General features: G+C 45.6%; 1 protein-coding gene across 1 annotated transcript in view; it reads left to right on the forward strand.

The window, feature by feature from the left end:
* EHD3 (EH domain containing 3) overlaps window positions 1-23,185 on the forward strand; it is a 50,413-nt gene that overhangs the window by 7,867 nt on the left and 19,361 nt on the right. Inside the window, exons 2-3 of the mRNA XM_053306882.1 lie at window positions 8,706-8,882; window positions 15,971-16,068. Coding sequence (XP_053162857.1) covers window positions 8,706-8,882; window positions 15,971-16,068 — 275 coding nt within the window. The remainder of the gene's footprint in view (window positions 1-8,705; window positions 8,883-15,970; window positions 16,069-23,185) is intronic.

The following is a 23,185-nucleotide window of genomic DNA, read 5'->3' on the forward strand; positions in this document are numbered from 1 at the left end:
ACATATTGAAAATGCAAATTGGTCCTTCCATAATGTCTGTCTAGAAAATACAATGAATTTGGAGTGGTAGAGGCGAGTTACTCTTACATCAGCTTGACTCTCAGAAGAACTAACAAACTCTTTAATGTATAGGTGCATATTAAAATCTTGCAAGCATAACAGACCACTAAATACCTGCTTAACACTTCAGTCTCTTCTAGATTATATCCAGGCTCAAATTTGGGTGAGATTTCCTTAGCTGGGGAATTGTTGAGATTAAGGACAGTCACTAAGGCCTGCCTGCCCCCCACCAGCTCTCTCTCTCAAAAATATTTTAATCCTGCCTCTCTAGCAGTGTTCCCTCTAACAGGGAATCCCAGATGTTTTTGACTAAAACTCCCATAATTCCCAGCCAGAGGCCATTACAGCTGGAGATGCTGGGAGTTGTAGTCAACAACACCTGGAATTCCCTGTTAGAGGGAAGGCTGATCTCTAGTGCAATATTGCTTGGAGCAGCTCACAAAAATGGTAAGAGTCAATGTGGGGAAAAAATAGCTAAATATAGGACCTAGTTAAAACCAAACTTGAAAGTTAAAAACTTAAATTAAAAAACCTACCCAACATAGCTACAGATAAAATACTAAAGTCTCTTGAAAAATGCATTTTCAGATGTATTTTAAAAGCACTTAGGGAGCATGATGAAGCTCTTCCTGGAGGGCATTCCAAAGCCGAGAGGCCACAACTGAAAAGGCCCCATCTAATCTCGGCCAATAAAATCTGTCAGTGGTGGGGCTGTGGGCAGGGGAGAGTGTGGTCCAACAGGTACCCCAGCTCCAAGCCATTTAGGGCCTTAAAAGGTCAAGATCAGCACTATGAATCTAGCTCAGAAGCAAATGGGTGACCAGTGAAGCTACCACACAATGGTTTTAATACTCGTGAAGTGAGCAACAGTTGCTATGGGGACGGGGATGTAATACTCGTGAAGTGAGCAACAATTGCTATGGAGACTAGGATAAGAAGCGGAGATCTCTCAGGATCTGGGCTTATTGGCCTACTTGCCTGTACTGCCCCAGTTTATTCCCCCCACATTGCCCTTGTATGGGGCAGGAGTCTCCATTCTTCCACTGTTGCTGAGCAAGACACAGCACGAATAGAGGCAGTGGCAGGCAAAGAGTCCCTTCCATGTGCTGCTGTAAACACGCTTCCTTATGTAGCTGCTGAACATAGCAGTGTTTGGTGGTTACAATCATTGGCACCTATTTCTAGCTAGGCGTAACTCAAAAGTTCACATAAGGCCAGAGAACAGGAACCAACGGTTTAATTTTTTTCCTACTTCTCTTGATGTTACACCCAGAAATGATAGCACGTTGCTGGCAAATGGGATTCTCTGCATCCTGTGCAGGGAAAGGTACTACAGAAATACAGGAAGAAGCTGTCATGCTTAGGGGTCAGTGTAGGCCAATGTACTCTCCTAATGAGAGCTTGAGCGCAGTGGATGAAATTGGCACTACTAAAAGCCGCATTGTTTAAAACTAAGAAGTGGGCCATCAACTTTGTGCTTGCTGGTGGCTCTCGTTGCTTTAAAACTTTCCTTTCCTAGGAATATGTCAGTACCATGTTGACAGTCACTCGCAGTATTCTCGTCCACCGCCCGCCCCTCCCGTGTGTGTAGAATATGTTTTTTGGGGGGTGGCGGTATGAAGGCAATGTATGCACATATATTCAGAATGGGACCTTAGAACATAACAGCCCTGCTGGATCAGGCCCAAGACCCATCTAGTCCAGCATCCTGTTTCGCACAGTGGCCCACCAGATGCTGCTGGAAGCCACAGGCAGGAGTTGAGGGCGTGCCCTCTATCCTGCCATTACTCCCCTGCAACTGGTATTCAGAGGCATCCTGCCTATGAGGCTGGAGGTGGCCCACAGCCCTCTGACTAGTAGCCATTGGTAGACCTCTTCTCCATGAAGTCATCCAAACCCCTCTTAAAGCCATCCAGGTTGTTGGCTGTCACCACATCCTGTGGCAGAGAGCTCCACAAGTGGATCACACGTTGTGTGAAAAAGTACTTCTGTTTGTTGGTCCTAGACCTCCTGGAAATCAGTTTCATGGAGTGACCCCTGGTTCTAGTGTTGTGTGAGAGGGAAAAGAATTTCTCTCTCTCCACCCCATGCATGATTTTATAGACCTCTATCAAGTCACCCTGCAGTTGTCTTTTTTTCTAAACTAAAAAGTCCCAGGTGTTGTAGTCTTGCCTCATAAGAAAGGTGCTCTAGGCCCCTGATCATCTTGGTTGCCCTCTTCTGTACCTTCTCCAGTTCAACAATGTCCTTTTTAAGATGTGGTGACCAGAATTGTACGCAGTACTCCAAGTGTGGTTGCACCATAGTTTTGTATAAGGGCATTATAATGTTAGCCGTTTTATTTTCAATCCCCTTCCTAATGATCCCTAGTATGGAATTGGCCTTTTTCACAGCTGCCGCACATTGAGTTGATACTTTCAACGAGCTGTCCACCACGACCCCAAGATCCCTCTCCTGGTCCATCACCGACAGCTCGGATCCCATCAGCATATACTTGAAGTTGGAGTTTTTCGTCCCAATGTGCATCACTTTACACTTGCTAACATTGAACCTCATTTGCCATTTTGTCGCCACTCCCTTCCTGATTCAATCTGAGCAGGATCTAAAATTAACTGAGTGGACTTCAAAAAACTTCTGTACGGGCACATGAGCATATTCCTTAGAGGGAACACTGGTCACTCATATCCTGTGGTACTGAACAACCCTGTAGTGGGCTTGGTCATATGATCAGGGTTGTTGGTGTAGGACCCTAAGCAGCAGCATGCTGGTGGCAAGCAGCAGAAAATACTTGGGGGAAGAGAGCTGATCTTGTGGCAGCATGCATGAATTGTACCCTTTGCTAAGCAGGGTCATCCCTGGTTTGCATTTGGATGAGTGACTATGTGTGAGCACCAGCATTCCCTCTAATAGGGAATTCCAGGTGGTGTTGACTACAACTCCCATATCCCCAGCTGTGATAGCTTTTGGCTGGGAATTATGGGAGTTGTAGTCAACAACATCTGGAATTCCCTATTAGAGGGAACACTGGTGAGCACTTCTGCTGTAAGATATTCCCCCTTAGGGGAATGGGGCTGTAGCTCAGTGGTAGAGCATCTGCTTGCATGCAGACAGTTGCCGGCTCAATCCCTGGCATCTCCAGGTAGGGCTGGGAAAGACTCTTGCCCGAAACCTTGGGGAACTGCTGCCAGTCAGTGTAGACCTGGCCTGCTCAACCTAGTGATTAGAGTGCTAGACTAGGACCGGGGAGACCCAAGTTCAAATCCCCATTCAGCCATGATACTAGCTGGGTGACTCTGGGCCAGTCACTTCTCTCTCAGCCTAACCTACTTCACAGGGTTGTTGTGAGAAGAAACTCAAATATGTAGTACACTGCTCTGAGCTCCTTGGAGGAAGAGTGGGATATAAATGTAATAAATAAATAATAAATATATAATAATAATAATCTTCAGCCACAATGGCCACTAGCCAGGGATTATGGGAGTTGTAGGCCAACATCTACAGGAGGGCCAAAGTTGAGCAGCCCTGGTGTAGACAATACTGAGCTAAACAGACTAATGGTCTGACTTGGTATAAGTCTGCTTCCTATTTCAGGTAGCTTGCCAGTGCTTGGAACTGTCTCTTCTGCCCTCTCCCAGAGATTTCCTGGCAGTGTGCAGAGACTAGTACATGCAGCTACATCTGTCCTCTAGAGCCCTATCACGCGTTGTAGTCAACACAGTGTAGACAAGTACAGATCCATACACAGGTGTAGTTATTCACACACTGACATAGGTACAGCAGTACACTTCCTAACTTTAACATGCATTTGAGGCCCCGTATCCAAGTGCATTTTTAACACGTATGCAGATATATTCATTCACACAAACAAGTGAGTCACTCATGCAAAAGAATACCTGAATGGGGTTTAGTGGTCTCTGAAGGGAAAGGCTGCTGCTCAGGAAAGTGGAGCAGGCTGAACTTAGCCTGGGGCTCCCCCCTATAATCCTGAATTGCTAACCTTGGTTTTCCTGAATTGGGAACCCCAAGTCAGACTATTAGGCAGCTTTTCCTGCTTGCTGTTGTAGCTTGGTCTCCTTTTGTGTTGAGTTCCAAACTCCCTTCACAAGTGTGTGATGTAGGACTCCTTAACAAGACAAAAGGCCACTTATTCAGAGACGGTGAATAAAGTCAGGCCCTTAACTTGCTCTCACTCCTTCCATTACACCCCTCAGATTGACTGACCCTTTGGTTAACGCTCTGAACACATCAGCAAACCACAGATCGAATTGGCTGAACGATGCTGCTCTTGTTATGAAAGTTCATTTTTGGACTCTGGATACCCTAAAAGAGGTGTCTGGCATGGCTTGAGCTGAGTTCATGTGCAGTATGGTTCAGGAAGGAAGAGTATGGGATGGTGATCTTCACTCCTTCTACAGTGGAGGCTGTAGCCACTGAGAGGACCCATTTTACACGGGTGGTGGGGAGAGGAAGGGGTGCAGTGACTCTGGCTGCAGTAGCATGACGGATAGAGGGCATGAGTGCAGTGGTGGCTGTGGCAGCACTGGAGGATGGGAGGAGAGAGAAGAAAAGCGCATGCAGGGCAGGAGGAGCGGGGAGAGAGGGGACAGGTCAGTGTAGTGGCAGAAAGAGACGGGAGCAGGCAGGAGGAGGGCAACAAGGAAGAGACCGCACATGCAATTGCCCCTGCTCTCTTCCCTGGAAGCACAGTGGGGTCGATCTGAATCTTACACCCTAATATCTTCAGACCTTGTTGGTCTGACTCCTCACTTCCTTCCAACACCCCCTCCAAAGGGGTTGGGCTGCCTTATCTCCCTGATGTTGTCTCCATGTTTGTCTTGCTCTTTCCTCTAGTCCTTTGACCAACCCCAACCCACTCTGGCTGCCTGAATCCATTCAGGCTGAGGTCTTTCACCTTCCACCCCCTGCCCAAGGATCTTTGTACATACCTACCAACCGACCCTTGCTCTTTCTTAACCAGATTCAGTCCTGATGTTTTATGTCCCCCCCGTCTTGCTTTTCCTTCTCCCACCGTATATAGTAACACACATGGTCAACAGTGTCTTAAGACAGTCATTTAAATAGCTGGGCAATTAATAGTGAAAGTTAAGCAATAGCCCTCAGACACACATTCCATCTTGCATGTTCTGTGTCACGTGGGAACACCCTGCATGCTCATGTTGTTCAAACCTCATTCTGTAACCAGTAAAACATATATTTAATTGGATTGTAAGCCTCTGGTTGTCAGTTCTTTGTGAGAGAACTGCTTGATATAAATCATGCCTTCCGATCTCTGCCCCAGAGGGGCTCGTAAAATCCCTCCTCGTAACAATCTCATGATCTTTAAAGGCTGCAACTAGCTTTGGGAGGGGGTGAACTGGGTTTTCTCATACTTCTGCTTAAACAGGTCAAGCAATGGAGGAGTCAAATATTTGATTGAATATTTCAAGCACTAACACCTGCACCATGATTTGTGCTCTATCAGTGAACTGTAGTCAGCAAAGAAAAATGAGGAAAAGGGCTGGACTAGGCCAGCGTATCTCTTGGAGGTCAAAACTACTACAGGGAGAGGAAGGAAAGTCACGTTAAGCCAGGTGCAACCACCTAAAGAAGGCAGCCCAGGGTTTGCTTCATTTTATTTCCTCCATACTGGGTTAGATCTTTCGCTTCTTCCCTCCCTTCTCAAAGCTTCCAGTCCCAGAACCTGAGAATGCTCTTGTGCTTGTAAGACTTGTATAGAAGGCAGAACTTAGCCAGGTGTGCTTATATTATTTGCATTGATAGGAGGTGTAGCTGGCAAGATGTTTCATCTATGCATCTCTTAAATGTGCAGGGCCCCTCTCAAGGAGTGGATCTACTAACCCAGGGGCTCATAGTTCTGACTGCCAAAGCCCCCTTTCCTGTTAAAATTTTATGGCTCTGTCTACGGGACTCCATACAGAGGCTACTAATTTATTTTTATTTATTTAATATACTAATGTGTCTCTCCAGCTGCTTTCTCTTGTGCAATATCAGGTGGTGTTCAGTAGGGCTCTGCAACCTTCAGGAGTGCTAGGTGGAGGACAGCCAAACAAGGGACTGCTGTGGAAATGGTAGCCTGGAAAGCAGAGTATCTCCATAGCCTTCTGTGTCTTGATCAGTGCTCTGATCCTAGAATAGACTTGGGAGGGAAAGAGTGGCCATGGTGGAAGTAGCTTTTTATAGCTTCTAGTTGCTCCATCAACCACCTCCATGCCTCTCTTCAAATCTTCTGCCTTTCTTTAACCCTGGTGTCCTAGTCTGTGTTGCACTACATTGCAACTGAGACAGAATCCAGGATAGCAGCTTTGATTCTCAACCTCAAGCACGATGCTGAACCAGGTCTGTGTACTTGAGTTGATGAAACTGGCTATGCAATTCTTAAAGCTGGCTTTCCAAGGTACACCACTCTGGTTGCTTTTACAAAGTGTATGCTGAAGTTATCAAGCTGATTATAGAATTACTGACTGAGTGCAATGAGCTTCTTCACCTGTGGCTTGGCAGCTAGCACAAGCATGAAAACTTGAAGCAAATCCACTTAATTGTATGCAATTAAATGCAGCCATCGAGGCTTAAATGCCTCAATTGAGGAGACCTCTATGCTGAGCAAGTTAGGAAAATGTATTATTTCTCTGTCTGGAGGATAGAGGTAAAATACATATTGCATTTATCAAGGCGATTTCCTTGGAAAAACATCCTCCTTCCACCTCTGTATCTCTTCAGTCACACCCTGCAGCAAAAAGGCAAGCCACTTTTGGGGTGACTGGGTCAGGGAAGGTTCCATATACATCTGAAATAAACTTGAGGAGACAGGGTGAGACTTTACCTTGAGACCAGCCTATGGGCTGTCCTCATTTCAATCAGCTCTATGCAAGTGAGCCTCGGATACACTAGGAAAATACCTTATACTGAGTCAGACCACTGGTCCAGTTAGTTCAGTATTGTCTGCTCTGAGGCAGCTGCTCTCCAGGTAGGGGTTTTTCCCAGTCATAGGAACATAGGAAGCTGCCATATACTGAGTCAGACCATTGGTCTATCTAGCTCAGTATTGTCTTCACAGACTGGCAGCGGCTTCTCCAAGGTTGCAGGCAGGAATCTCTCTCAACCCTATCTTGGAGAAGCCAGGGAGGGAACTTGGAAGCTTCTGCTCTTCCCAGAGCAGCTCCACCCCCCTAAGGGGAATATCTTCCAGTGCTCACACTTCTAGTCTCCCATTCATATGCAATCAGGGCGGACCCTGCTTAGTTAAGGGGACAAGTCATGCTTGCTACCACAAGACCAGCTCTCCTCTCCAGTCCTACCCGGAGATGCTAGGGATGGAACCTGGGACTCCTGCATGCAAAGCTGCCACTCTGCCACTGAGCTATGGCCCTATTCTGATTGTACTACAAGGGGTTGTTTTGCTAGCAATTATCAAAGATGCTGCACTGATCCTTATGCACCTGTTTAGCCTGTCTTAATAATCTTGGGAAAGCTGGATGTTTCGGCAACTGGGTAAAGGACCTCTGGTTCATAGTGTCTCCCAAGGAGTATGACTAGGGTGTGTGCACTTAGTGAGGGCATCAGTCACATGTGCTGCAATGCTGAGCAAAAATGCTGATTCTTTGAAACCTTAAAGCTTGAGGCTTGCCTCCCTATGGAGGCATGGCCTGCTGCCACAATGGAAGTGAACTCTTCTGTAACCTTCCTTGTATTTGTATCTTGATTCTGCCAAGAGGCAGAGGGCCAACCCACGCCCCCACACCCGGTGCAGTCTCTTGTCCTGACTATTACAATAGAAGGGACTGGGAATAAATGGGATAATGCCCTATTTGAGCAAACATTATACCTTCTAAAGGCTTCTCTCCCAGGGATGTTGGTGGCTGCTATACTCCCATGTGACCTTTGAGCTGCTTGGTCCCAAGCAGACTGCAGCTATAGTTGAGCAGTAGCTATAATTGAGTGGATGGATTCAAAGAACCTGGACCCCCAAGCTCCTGAGGGCCACCCAGCTCCACCCTTCCCTGTTTTCTTCATGATCTCCCTCACTCTGAGTTGCTGCCAGGAAGAGGGGTGGACACGGGCCGCCTCTCCCCTCAGTACACCCCTGGAGCAGAAGGTGATTGTTTTGCCTAGCAATACTCACTATTTTGTTTCTTGTGTTAGCTATCCTACTGATGGGATGGTGGGTAGGATAGTTCTCTTGGGGCAGGACTGCACAACTTTGGCCCTCCAAAGTTTGTTGGACTGCAACTCCCATGATCCCTGGCTATGTTGGACTGCAACTCCTGGCCATTGGCCACTGTAGATAGGGATGATAGAAGATGTAATCCAAAAACAGCTGGAGGGCTGAAGTTGATGGCAGTTCACTCTTCGGTTTTCCAGCTGAAAAGATGCCCATTAAAACAAACATGCATATTTGGAGATTAGGAAAAATTGGGGGCTGATTCTAAACGTTACTCACACACACTGTTCGTCAAACACTTGAAGAGTGAGCACATTTTGGAGTGCTATAATATTTATTCAGTAGCTTGGTACCGACCTAATTAGCCGCCTTATCAGGCTGAACAGGCATGTGTGTCAGTGTAATGTTTGGTCTCCTGAGCATGCAAGACCTCTGCAACTGGGTAACTTTTTGTTCTCTCTCTAAGGTACCTGCTTGAACAAGACTTCCCTGGGATGAGGATTGGGCCAGAGCCGACAACAGATTCCTTCATTGCAGTGATGCAGGGAGATGTGGAGGGCATCATTCCTGGAAATGCATTGGTAGTGGATCCCAAAAAGCCTTTCAGGAAACTCAATGCCTTTGGCAACGCCTTCTTGAACAGGTCAGTATGGCAATCTCTGAAACTCAGCTGCCTTGCAATGCAGTAGGCTGAGCAGGAAGGCTAGCTCCTTGGGCTTGAACCAAGTAGAATCTCAGTGAATGCTGTGTTGAGAACACCAAACTCTGCTTTAATTTTTGCCTAACAGCTTCTGCTTCCCAGCACAGCTTCCTTAACATTTCCAGGGCTGCCATCTTGCTCTCAAGTTAGCCTGCAGATGAACTATAAAATGAAACAGTCCAAAAGGTCTTGGGGGGGCGGGGAGAACAGGGAGGCTGATTAAATATGATGGAGGCTCCCCGCAACCCTTTAAAATGGTTTAGTCCAAATAAGGTACCCAAGGTCAGAAGGAAGAGCTTCATTCTAAGTTGCATAGATTCATATGCAAGCATATTAAATTGCTGGACTTTAAAATAAATTTCGGTTTTGATGCTGAAAAATAATACTCCTAACATTCTTTTTCCCCCCAAATTCAATTTTTATTAATTTTAACAGTAGTGATATTATCATTCATTGCAAATACACACAAAAAGGTGGACTTCCCGCACACATCTCTTCGTGAATCATCAACTATAAAATTTACCCTTGCTATAATAATTCAAAACATAAATTCAAACCCTTACAAACATAGCTAATCTACCCAACCTGCAGTTTTTAACTAAATTTCAAACCCTGCTGTAAAGTCCATAGTAGGAAAGTAATTCTTTAGATACAACAAGAATGGTTTCCAATCTTCTTTAAAACATTCCAAGAACCAGAAACAACTTGGAGGTGTCAGATCACCAAATGAAACTGGGACAGGTTAGGAAGGAGGCAATAGTAGTAGTAGCAGCTTTGGAATGGTCACAGACAAGCAAAAAATATACAAAATGCAGTGATGGCTCCCATACTGCTAAGAAGCCATTACTGGGGCCAGCTCCTGGCTTCAAGGGGCCTTGGCAGGCTGGTCTCCCCAAACCCCCTCCTACCTGGGCCCCCTAAAGTGTTTGGGGCTTACCTTGGCAGATGAGAGAAAGAGGCAACAGCAGGGTGTGTCTCTGGGCTGAGATCCATTCCTCCACCACCACAGCACAAAGGCTGCACACACAGATGATCTCAGGGACTAGCACTGTGCCCTTTGGAGGGCCCTGGACAATGGCTTTCCTCTGGCACCATCCCTGGGTGCATTTGTGTGTCCTCAGGGTGCTTTCTTTCTGTTTGAAAATTGGGGTGGGGGGAGGGGCTTTGGCAGCAACAGCTTGAATGTTTGGTGGGGGAAAGCAGGGTCTCATGCTCAGTGTGGAGAAGTCTTGCTGTGCCATGGCTGGGTGAAGGGATTAGTCGAAGCCAAATGTTTAGTGTAAATTAGCGGGGGTTGGATATATTGTGGTACTGGGCCAAGAATGAGATCCACAGGTAGGGACTAGGCATGTGCACAGAACCAGGCAGGGGTGGTTCGATGCCAGGGGAGTTTTCTCTCATCTTTAAATGAGAGAAAACTCATTTAAATTTTCTCTCATCTTTAAAGGCAGGGGAGGGTGCACTTACCCTTCCTGCTGCATTTCCCCCGCTGTTGCTCCATTTTGTTAAAGCCCCTCAGAGCGGCAGCATACCTCCCTGCTGCCACATCTGGAAGTAACGGAAAGCCACAACCTGGAAGTAACAAATGCTCCTGTGTGTGCCAGGCACAAGTGCGCACACATCCACAACAGGCGTGCATTTGTGCCCGGCACGTGCAGGCGCATCTGTTATTTCCGGTTACTTCCAGGAGACATGGCGACGGGGCATTTAGTAGCTTCAGGCATTTAGTAGCTGATCTACATGCTTCCAAAGCAGAAGCAGTCCCTGTTAGGGATGTGCACAGAACCGGTTCAATCAGCAGGCGGTTCTGCTGGCTTGACAGCGTGGGCAGAGGTGCACTTCACCTTCCCACCTCATTTCCCCTGCCAATGCTCTGTTTTGTTAAAGCTCCTTGGTGTGGTAGTGTACGTCCACAACAGCCACGCACTCGTGCTCGGCGTGCACAGGCGCTTCTGTTACTTCCAGGAGACGCGGCAACAGGGTGGCAGGGAGGTACACTACTGCACCAAGGGGCTTTAACAAAACAGAATGTTGGTGGGGAAAATGAGGTGGAGGGTAAGTGCACCCTCGAACCAGCGGAACCACCCGCTGATTGAACCCGTTTAGAGGCCCATAAATGGCCTCCGAACCGGTTCCATGCACATCTCTAGTTGGGACTACTTCTGCTTTGGAAGCATGTAGATCAGCTACTAAATGCCTGAAGGAAGGAGGTTTTGCTGATAATTCCTATAACTTACTACTGTTATACTGCTGGAAAAAAGGAAGCCTGGCTTTCCCCAGGAGTTTGTTTAAGTGACTCATAAGATAACAGAGGAGGTGTTGAAATACATGCATTCTGTGCACAGAGACACCAGAGCCTGAAGCAACCGGAAGTCCATCGCATGTGAGGCAGGACTAGCCACCCACAAGCCCCCTCCACAGAATGTTGTCTAGACCAGCGTTTCTCAATGTTTTTGGAGTCATGGACTGATATATTATTCATGCGCAGGTTCCTGGACCAGCAGTTAATAAGGGGGTTGCGCCGCCCCCCCCCCCCCCCCGGGGCAAAAGAAAACAATTTCGGGCAGCTCTCCGGAGCTCATTTCCAGACAGCCCTCACTACTGGATAATGTTCATTTCATTTCGAGGAAGTGAAATGAGCGTTATTCAGCAGCGAGGGCTGCCTGGAAACGAACTCTGGAGAGCTTTTGGTGGTCCCTGCCGGCCCAGAATTGGTTTTTTTTGGGGGGGGGGGTTTTATTAGCGATGCCTCATGAACCAGTACCCAATGCCTTGCGGACTGGTGGTTGAGAAACACTGATCTAGACTACAATGTGCCCCAAGGTCTTGCAGCTGCACCACAGATAGTGGTTTGCTGTGCAAATAGATGAAATGCTCGCTTGCAGCCATCAAAGCCACATCCATTTAGGAGAGGCAAAACCAGTCTGACCAGAGGAGCCCTAATAGCTGCCTAATTCTCCAATGTAGACATCTTTCCTGTGTAATGGAGCTGCTTATGGTTGGATGTGTTTGCCACCCAGCCAGCGGGATCATCCAGATTAATACCACAGGAGTGCAAAAGCATTTTCTGTAGTGTGTAGGATCAAATTGTCAGCAATTCCCCTTGCAGCCTCCCAGAAATAACCCTCCTCCTTCCTTCAGGAGTCACAGAAGAGAAGGGGGAGCTGCTGAAAATGTCTCTCCTCCCTCTGTTACAGCCACCCATAGGGAAATCCTGTTGTGCCCGTTCAGCATTAGACTGGATGTCTGCTATTGTCTTGTAGAAAAGTAACCTGCATTGAACAGTGGATTCATTTCCTCTGGAAAGAGGCAGTGGCTGGGTGTTGCCCTCTCAATACCAGCAACAGCGTGTTCACTCAGGCTGCAGGAAAATCTGAAGCATGGTCAACATGCAGTTATGCAGGCTGGAAACTCTGTGAAATTCCCTGTGCTTCCTTCCCCTCGCGAATTCAGATCTAATCTTTGCTAGTAACGTGGTTTAGCTGCATTAAGTGAGTCGTGATTGAAATGCCCTAGTGAATGCACTAGGGCGGGAAGGAAGAATCCTTTGGCAGAGGATGGATCCCGGGTGATTTAATGGGGATTTCCACCTCTGAAATGCAGAACAAGAGGCCAGATTCGAAATAGCCCAAATGCTCTGCTCTTGCCTAGGAAGCTAATCATGAGAAATGTTCTTGAAACATCATGTCCCCACTTGCCAGACAGAGTATAATAGAAGGGAGGAACAAAAGCCTTTGGACATAATTGGCAGTTGTGGCTCTTAACCATACCTGATCGCAGGCTACTATGGCCATTTATCACCACTCTTTCATTCCCTTCCCCTCCCTCCATGGCTCAGCTGCTACACTGTATGTACAGGAACCAGCCCAGCATCCATTCTCCCAATATAGTTATATTGAGCGTGAGCTCTCTGGGCTGCTCAGCTGGGTGCTTGCCTCAGTCAGCACCTGTAAAGCTGTTTGCTAAATTTCATTGACACAGTTCATCAGTAAGCCGAGGTAGCCAGCAGGATAAAAACATACAACCTGGGTGGAACGTGCAGGTTTCCAGGAACCCTCCCTCTCAACAGAATGAAAGGGGCCGAACAGTACTGCCCAGGTAGTACTCTAAGTAACCAGGCAAGTTCTTAGGAAATGATACTCCAGTTCCCTCAAAAAGGGCCTCTCCCTGTTTGGCATATTCTGACTGTTTTATCCAAATAGCTAACTACTTATGATCAGAAGGGAGAACTTGATTCCCCGTTGAGGATTGTTTGGAATGCAGATAAGTTCCTAACATGGTTAAAAACACTATCTCTTAAAAGTTGTCTGAGAGGTACAAGAGTAGACATGACATTCCTGGCCCAACAGACGGTGTTTTGTTTGTGAGCAAGTGACTAACATGAGCTCTGCTGTCGCCTCCCTACACATGCTAACTTCAAGACTTCCTGGTTTGTTAACATGTGAACTGGGAAACTGTGGTTTGAGCAAACCAGGATCAAATTGTGGTTTGCAATCCTGGTTTGCAGGGAAATCCACTAACTAAAACTAGTTTCCTGATTCAGCTGTCATAAGAAACTGTCTGGCAAACTTTCTATGAAGCCAGGTACATAAGGGGAACACAGAACACTTGAGTTTGTTCCCAGTCCAACAAACAAACCATGGTTTGTACTGAGAATGTCACATATCGGCCCAGTTCAGATGTCACAAGACTCCTCTTGGCAGTTCATTCTTTCAAAGATCTTGCCATAGTACACATGTGGATAATTCTTATTGTTCTGGGTTAGTCTTGTGGAGTTCTGCTATAACATCATTTTCTCCACTTTGCAATGTGTGCTAGCAAGTTAAATATAATCCTGAGGATCTTCAGGCATGGAATGTGCTATCAAATTTCTCCTCCTCCTCCCCTTTCTCCCTTTTGACAGATTTTCATTCTACAGGAATAATGTAGAATGACTTCACTTTCAGCATTGTCAAAAGCTCTGCATGTAACCACAGCAACTCAAATCTCTTCCAACAGTGTCCCCTCCCTCTTCCCTTGGGTACACCCTGTGAAAGTTCAGCCACACACTCTTACTTTAAAGATGGGCAGGTATTTCAAAATAACCACACATGGATTGCCGTTAGAGTGTTGCAGTATCACTTCGGAAAGAGAAGTTGTGTAACTGGGACTTCTGTTTTGGTGTCCTGCCTATTGTCACATTTATCTAAGAGGAGGTGAAGACTGACTTATACCATTACCTCCTGTGGCAGCAAGGTGTATTTTGGGTTGTTAATTTGCCCTTTCAAGATTGTTGAGCAGCCATATAATACACCTGATCAACATAAACAGTGTTTCTTTTGGTCCCAGTTTCAGACAGGCCAGAGAACCAGATTTTTGTTTGTGTGTTTGTCCAAATCTGCCTTTTGATTTTTCTGGCACTTAATTAGCACGGTGTTGTTTCTCAGATGCTAACTGGCTGAGTTTAGTAAAGATCAGACTCATGCAGAGAAGGTCAGAAACAGACTCCTGCAGAGAATACTTAAAAGAAAGGAAAACAAACATTCAAATATTTATCTCCACAACAGTCTCATCCATTTTGGGTGTGGGATGGAAAGTGGTGCTAGCAGTGTGAAGCCAATACTGAATCTGTTTGCAGAACTAAATGATCGTAGCATTCTTTCCAAAACATTCAAGATGGCTCCAACCAAGGACAGAATGTCCACTATAGAAGAGTGGTGTTGAAGGGGCTGAAACATCTGGTGTGTGTGATATGTGGGGCCCATCTTGGTGGCAATATAGATCATTTAACATGTTGCTGTGGCCTTATGGGAGATGAGGAAAGAATTTTCCAAGCTCATTGTCTCGTGCCTAGTTTGCAGCAAAGTAGATAAACTTGCATCCGGGCTATACTGCTGCAGGTGGAAGATTAGCATGACTGCATGCCCCTTCATACAAAATCCTCCCTCCAAAAGGGGCATTAACATGTCATGGCAAGCTTTGTCCACAACATGCCCGTTTTCTGTGTGATGGGGTTTCAGTCATGTGAGCCCCCACGTGCACTCAGAAGTGGTGCAACTCATACACAGGTTTATCAGCCTCTGTGAGATTTAAGCCTAAGGGGCAGTTTGTGTTACACTCGAGCCAGCGTAGGATGTTTTGAAGTTTATTCTTTATATCTGCCTTGATTCACAGGCTTGGGTGAGGAGGGAAGTGCAGATTTCACACTGTGTTGTACTACATTTGTGTGAATAGAAGTCCATTCCCTGCCTGCAACCTTGGAGAAGCCGCTGCCAGTCTGTGAAGACAATACTGAGCTAGATAGACCAATGGTCCGACTCAGTATATGGCAGCTTCCTATATTCCTATGTTCATTTGAGAAACAAAATATTTTAATCCTGTTGAAGTTTTACACCTCACAATTTAGTGTTTGACTCTGAATGCTGATTTCACGACTTGAACTTTTGTCAGCAAGTACTTGATTTGTATTCAGAGATCCAGCATAAAATGCTCCAAGCCAGAGTGACTTGTTTTGGAACACATGGGCTGCTTATGCCTAATTTGTTCTAGCAATAGCAACAACTAAAGGGGTTTTTTCCCCCACCCAAATTAGGCTGCTGAAATGAAGAGCATTTGGGAGAGGGAATCTCGGAGCAGATTTTCATGCAGAAGGACCTTGATTGCTGTCCTTGTGAGCTGAACATATGCTCAGAAGCACTCTGTTCCTTAATGCCAAATATATGTCCCCTAAGCATGTGGCTCTGGTTGGTGGACCTTCTAGGGTTCTCATCCTACAACTAGAACTAGAAAAGACTAGAAGTCTTTCCTGCTCTGTCTTAATCTGTCACAAGTAAGAGCCATCTAATGCCCAATACTTGCAAGTAATCTATCAAATTGTTAGTCAAAATACTTCTTTCAAACTATGGATGCATTAAATATTCAATATCTGAATTCATTGGGGTGGTTTGAAGAGAACTGGTGGGGTCATATTAATTCCTGTTCTAAATATTACCTATGGTTCCTCCTGATCACTTTATTGTAAGACATTTTCTTTTGTGTGTTTCCCCCCTTAGATTTGTATGTGCTCAGCTGCCAAATGCGGTACTAGAGAGCATCAGCATTATCGATACTCCAGGGATCCTTTCCGGGGAGAAGCAAAGAATTAGCAGAGGTAAAGGGAAGCAAGAGCTTCCATTTATAGGATGAGGGTGCAATTGTCTAGATGTGTACATAGGGTGTGTACTAATGCTGTATTGACCATGAATGCAGGGATTGTAATTTTTAAAAAGGCCAGGATCAAAAGTTCAATGTGTCCTTCTGAACATATGCATTGTAGGATAACATGTTGCTTCAGAGGGTTTGACATTTCAATATTGAATTCTTATGCCCCACCAAACTTCAGTGTCCTGGGACTAGTGATGGGTGACCTGCAGTTGATGCAGAATAAGTCCCCAAATGAAAAACAACTTGTGAGTTTTCCAAGCCCATTCTGAAACCCTGTAGTGCTCTGTATGGTATTGATAGTATGACTATGTGAATGATGCTTGTCTCACCACTGCCTGCCTTTCAGCCAGGAGACTTTTCCTCCCTAGTAGTACCAAGAATGCTAAAATGGTAGTGTTCCAAGTACTAAGGGAATTGTAGCTTGCCACCATGTCTTAGCACTCAGTAGGTCCATCGGACAGCCTGGAAACTACAGTGGTCCCTCGACTTACAAACTACTCGACATAAGTATTTTTCAAGTTACAAACGGCAGTTTTAGATCCGGTTTTAGATGCGGTTTTTTCGACTTACAAATTTTTAGATGGGGTTTTTTCGACTTACAAATTTTACATGCGGTTCCCTTGACTTGCCTGCCTGTTTACTGCCTGTTTATTCTTGAAAAGAAATGTTCCTGTGTAGTTTGCAAGCCTTACTGGGGGTCTGGGTCTTTTTTCTAGGCTCCGGAACGCATTAATCCGTTCCCAATGCATTCCTATGGGAAACCGCTTTTCGACTTATGAATTTTTCGACTTACAAATGTGCATTCGGAACGGATTAATTTCGTAAGTAGAGGGACCACTTTACATGTCACAGGGCTCGTTTGCCTACACATGGTCAGAATCTAGGTAAACATTCAGAGCTTGACAATTTCTGGGGTAGTTGAGGAAGAGGCACACAGTTAATAATGCAGCCAAGCATAATAAGGTAGAGAGATTCCTCTATCTTGAACCAGATTGTTCCTAATTTGGGTAACATTCCTACTTGGGGTGGGACATGCACAGAATAGTTATAAAAATACTGTCTGGCCCCTTATTATTCCTTCCCCACATATGTGTGTTAGTTTTTGCACAGGAGCCAACATAATTCTGTGCAGACTGTTATTTTCTGAGCTTGGTTCTTGTGCTATGTCTGTGATCTCTTCCCTGAACCACAGTAGTGCCTTTGGGGCATTGAAACTGATAACAACCAGTGATAAGGAGGTCTTGCTCTATTGTTATCATTGGAGCAAGATGTATAGGACAGTTTCTAGCAAATATTCATTCATCTGTACATATTTTATACATTTGTATACCACAAAAAAATCCCACCTTTAGGTGGTTTACAGAACATTGAATTAGAACAAATCGGTTTTTAATCTGGGGTATACCAATCTGCCTTAACCTTTGGCATCCTTAATACTTCTTGCCTGTCATTGTGTTCTTCCAAATCTCACTTTTCTCAGTTCATTGAGAGCCCAGTCCTGTGTAAAATGAGATTTAACACTTTGCAGAAGCCTTTGACCTTACCCATCCCTCTAGTGGATGCTCCTTGGAAGAAGCGGGGAAGCAGACAAGCTAATATAGGTTGCAGCAAAGCTTGTCAAGCCACTCCTTTACAAGGTCACCTGTAAAGGTGTCTCCCTTTAAGAGCGGCGGGGTTTACACTTACCACCACCCCCTGCCGTCCTTCCCCCCCCCCCCCCCGCTGGCATTCCATTTTTGCAAAAGGTTTCTGGGGTGGCAGCGTTCCTCCCTGCCACCCCTGCCCCTGTTGTTGTCAGGAAATACCAGAAGTAGCGACTGCACATGCATCTGCCACCCTGCACCCGCCACGTGCACACACGCATGCAACGTGTGGCGGGCGCATGCGCAATTGCTACTTCCGATATTTTCTGACAATGGGGGCAGAGGCGGCTGGGAGGAATGCTGCCGCCCCAAAAACATTTTGCAAAAACGGAGCACCAGCGGGGGGAACACAGCGGGAGGGGTAAGTGCAACAACACACACACCCCGCCGGTGCCGGACCACACCTCCGCAGCTCCGTGCACATCCCTGATTGTGCATGCATACTCTGTCTGTGGTCTCTTCCCTGAACCATAGTAGTGCTTTTGGGGCACTGAACCTGCAAGGATAGAATTCAGTCCCTCACCCCCAGCTATATCGATGTTTGTCTCGATGCATGCAGATGGGAAACTTAGTAAACTTGTGCCCCTGATAACAGAGAACTCTTCTAGGTATGTTGATTATGCACATGGTCTGCATGTGATGTAAAGTAGGAATTTTTATTACACCAGCCTTGTGCATTAGCCTTTGGTTTAGGAGGTAGAACAAGGTTTTTTAAAGTTGCCTTGATGTCCGAAGTCCTTGACCCCGGCAGAGAACCAGAATTCACTTTATGAATTCACTTTATAGAATTAAAGGAGTATGGTAGAAATGAGGTTTAATTGCAATCCTCCTTTCAGACTTCAGAAATTCAGGACACATGAAAACAGATACATATCTGACACCCTGCCTATGTACCTATATAAGAACAGCCCTGCTGGATCAGACCTAAGGCCTATCTAGTCCAGCATCCTGTTTCACACAGTGGCTTACCAGATGCCTCTGAGAAGCCCTCAGGCAAGAGGTAAGGGCATAACCTCACTTGCTGTTGCTGCCCTACAACTGGTATTTAGAGGCATCTTGCCTCTGAGGCTGCAGGTGGCCAGTAGTCACCAGACTAGTAGCCATTGATAGACCTGTCCTGCATGAATTTATCTAAGCCCCGTTTAAAGCCATCCAAGCTAGTGGTCATCGCCACATCCTGGCGCAGAGAATTACATAGATGAATCATGTGCTGTGTGAAAGTACTTGCTTTTGTGGGTCCTAAACTTCTTGACCGTCATTTTCATGGGACGATCCCTGGTTCTAGAGTTGGGAGAAAGATTGCTTTGTCTGCTCTATCTCCTCTATGCTAAATTCTATACACCTCTATCATGTCTCCCCATAGTTGCTTCTTTTCCATACCAAAAAGCCCCAGACGCTGTAGTCTTGCCTCATAAGGAAGGTGCTCCGGGCCTCTAATCATCTTGGTTGTACTTTCTGGTACCTTTTGCAGTTCTACAGTATCCTCAAGATATAGTGACCAGAACTGCACACAGTACTCCAGATGTAGCCTTACCATAGATTTTTATAAGGGCATTATAACATTAGCATTTTTATTTTCAATCCCCTTCCTAATGATCCCTAGCATGGAATTTGCCTTTTTTTTTAACAGCTACTGCGTGCTGAGTCAACACTTTTTAAACAAGCTGTCCACCACAACCTCAAGATCTCTCTCCTGGTCAGTCACCAACAGCTCGGTCCCCTTCAGCGTATATGTGAAGATGGTGTTTTTTGCCCCATATGCATCACTTTACACTTGCTTATATTGAACCGCATTTGCCATTTTGTTGCCCACTCACCCTGTTTGGAGAGATCCTTTTAGAGCTCCTCACAATCTGTTGTGGATCCACTAACCTAAATAGCTTGGTGTCACCTGCAAATTTGGCCACTTTGCTGCTTACCCCAACTTCATCATTTGTGAACAAGTTAAACAGCACTGGTCCCAGTATAGATCCCTGGGGGAATCCCACTGGTTACTTCCCTCCATTGTGAAAACTGTCCATCTATTCCTACCCTCAGTTTCCTGTCATCCAACCAGTCACCAATCCACAATTGAACCTGTTTCCTTATCCTATGACTGCTAAGTTTACTCAAGAGCCTTTGGTGGTGAACTTTGTCAAAAGCTTTTTGGAAATCCAAGTATACTATGTCAAACGGATCACCTTTATCCACATTTCTGTTGACACTCTCAAAGAACTCCAAAAGGTTGGTGAGGCAAGACTAGCCCTTGCAGAAGCCATACTCGTTTTCCTTCAGCAAGGCCTGTTCTTCTATATGCTTAACAATTTTGTCTTTAAGTATGCTTTCCATCAATTTACCCAACACGAAGTTAAGCTAACTGGCTTAACTTCCCAGATCCTCCTGGATCCCTTTTTGAAAATCGGAGTTCCAGTAGATACTTTCCAGTCCTCTGGTATAGAGCCTGATTGTAGGGACAAGTTACATATTTTTGCTAGGAGATCAGCAATTTCACATTTGAGTTCCTCCAGAACTCTTGGGAGGATGCCATCTGTCCTTGGTGATTTATTAATTTTTAGTGTTTTAAAATAGTTTAGAACATACTCGTCACCTGCGCTTAGATGTGCAAACCAGTTCAAAGTTTAACTGGTTTGGTTTGAATGTTCAGGGTTGAACTGAACCACCCACAATTCAGCTTAACCCTGGACCAAGCTCCCTCTGCTTTTCAGGCGGTCTTTAGCCATCTTGGCTTCAAGGGAATGAACTTGCTCCCAGAGAGCTAAAAGCTCTTTGCACCAAGCGCACACCCACGACTTCTGCCCCTTAGGTAGATAGTCAGTTATATATGCAACACTCCATTCAGTACACTGGGAAGCACTCCTTCCCCTGCTGGCTACCTTCATAACTAGTTTTATTTGCTATTTTAAAAATGTATAGCTTGTTTTCTTGAAAGTTGCAGTTACTTAACTGCATTTGTCAGCTAATTGAAGGCTGTTATTTCTGTCCAAGAAAATTTAAAAAGTGGGTTAGTACTTACCTTTCTCATTATGCTGCGATAATCCTTTGTGATAAAGAGGGGCTGCTTGTGTACCTCCCCACTGAACTCCACACATGTTTGATATCTGTTAGCAAACCCTGTTCGCAAAGCTCACCTGGTCTGAACACTGTCTTCTCAAGAGCTACTTCCAAACTGAACCTGTTTCAGCTTGTCTCGTGTCACAACTATATAATAGCATCCTTAGTACTCAAGTTAAGTAGCTAAGAACTTGGGTTGCCTTGTGTAACTTTAAAACTAATATGGTGCAGGTTGATGGCTGCCAGTAGCCACTGAACTCCTGGGGAAACTAGGGTCCCAGTGCTGTGGTCTGAAGGCATGTAATGCAGAAGCTAAGAGGGTCTGGGTATGATTGATGTGTGAATGGAAGAGCTGTAAGTCTGCCACCTTGAATTCTATCATGGCAGAAAAATGAAATACAACTGTAAGCTAAAGAAAATCCCAAGTGCCTGCCTTGTAGGAGAAATTGTACTACCTCCTTGTTCTTGGCCTTGGCACTTGTCTGGCTGCTACGGTTAGTAAAATGGTATCAGAAGTAGGCGGAATGAGGGTGGTGTGTTTATGCAGAAATAGACATTGTGTGGTGGCAAAGCATAGCTTGCTTTCTCTCTCTCTCTCCCCCTCCCCCCCTCTAAATTTACTTGGGGGGGGCTTAAGTTAAACAAATGGCTAGTAAAGGACTTTCTACTGGAGCACACAAAGTATTTTTCTTGAAAGTACAGCAAAAAAACCCTGCAGAAGGTTGCTTGGTATGCCTACAGAGTTGGTCCATTGGCTCAATTAGGTCAGTAATGTCTACACTGACTGTCGTTCTCCGGGGACTTTTGAGAAGTCTTTTTTCCAGTCCTACTTGCAGATGTCAGGAATTGAACCTGGGATCCTATGATGGCAAAACTCATTCTTCACATGCAGAAGAACATAGGAAACTGCCATATACTGAGTCAGACCATCGGTCTATCTAGCTCAGTATTGTCTTCACAGACTGGCAGTGGCTTCTCCAAGGCTGCAGGCAGGAATCTCTCTCAGCCCTATCTTGGAGAAGCCAGGGAGGGAACTTGAAACCTTCTGCTCTTCCCAGAGTGGCTTTATCCCCTGAGGGGAATATCTTACAGTGCTCACACATCAAGTCTCCCATTCATATGCATCCAGGGCAGACCCTGCTTAGGTATGGGGACAAGTCATGCTTGCTACCACAAGACCAGCTATCAAGCTATAACCCTTGTCTGAGGTGAGGCGCACAGTGATAGGGGTGTGCACAGAACTGTTCTTAGCAGTTCGGTTCAAATTCAAACTGAACCACTCGTCCACAAACAAGTTCTTTAGAACCAGCTGGGAGTTTGGTTCATGGAGTTGAACCGATTCAACCCAGTTTGAGGAGCTATGCTTGCAAAGAGGAATCTGGTGAGGAGATTCCTACCTCCAAAGGGGTTCAAAGGGCAGATGAGAGGGACCTAACTGGTGGTTTTGCACTGCTGTGGGGGAGCACTGGTGGGGCCTAGAACTGCCAGCAGTAAGGTGCCCTCTTGCCTGCCTGTCCTTTGACCCCCCTCCCCCTTTAGAGGTAGGAATCCTCTTTGCTTGTAAAAAGGAATTCTCACTGATTCCCCTTTGACAAGCATAGACCCTCAAACCAGTTCAATCCAAACCAGGCCTGGTTCAGTTTGAACTCAGACTAGCCCCCTTTTCTGGGGGCTGGTCCAGTCTGAGCTTGAACCTGTCAAACCAAGCTGGTTTGAATCAAACCAGGTTCAATTTGAACTGGTTCTGTACACCCCTACACAATAACTTCTGGTGCTACTGGGATTCAAAGACTGCTCCAGAGGTGAAGTGGTCACTTTAAAACATTCAAGTAGTTTTTGGAAGGCCTGCTCCCTCACTACTTCTGCATTGTTGATGTCTGTCCACTAACAAGTGTGTCATTTCATTTTCTTCAGCCAAAGAAGTGGGTTATAGCAGTCAGCACAGATGCCAATATGGAGGTATTTGTACCAAAGCAGCCCACCTGCTTCTTTAGAGTTTTGGCTGCTTTGTTCATAAAACTAAAGGCTTTGAAAACAGCAACATGCTATTCAGGCATCTAACCAACTAATCCTCTGCACAGACCATGTCACTATGTAGTTCTTAACAAGATTGCTGTTCCCAAACAGTGTTCCCTCTAAGGTGTGTGCACACTCACAAGTTTTTTTGGCTGCTCAGTTAATTTTAGATCCTACTCAGATTGAATCAGGAAGGCCACACTCTGAATGCACATGTGCACACAATGCCTTGATACTGCCACCCAAAAAGATCTCATTCCGCACACAAATGAGAAAAATTAGAGAGAACACTGTTCACAAATATTTGAGAGTCTGGCTTCAGATGGTAACAAAATTAAAAAAGGATTGACCTAA

Source organism: Hemicordylus capensis, chromosome 1 (genome assembly GCF_027244095.1).
Source record: "Hemicordylus capensis ecotype Gifberg chromosome 1, rHemCap1.1.pri, whole genome shotgun sequence".
Classification (NCBI taxonomy): Eukaryota; Metazoa; Chordata; class Lepidosauria; order Squamata; family Cordylidae; genus Hemicordylus; species Hemicordylus capensis.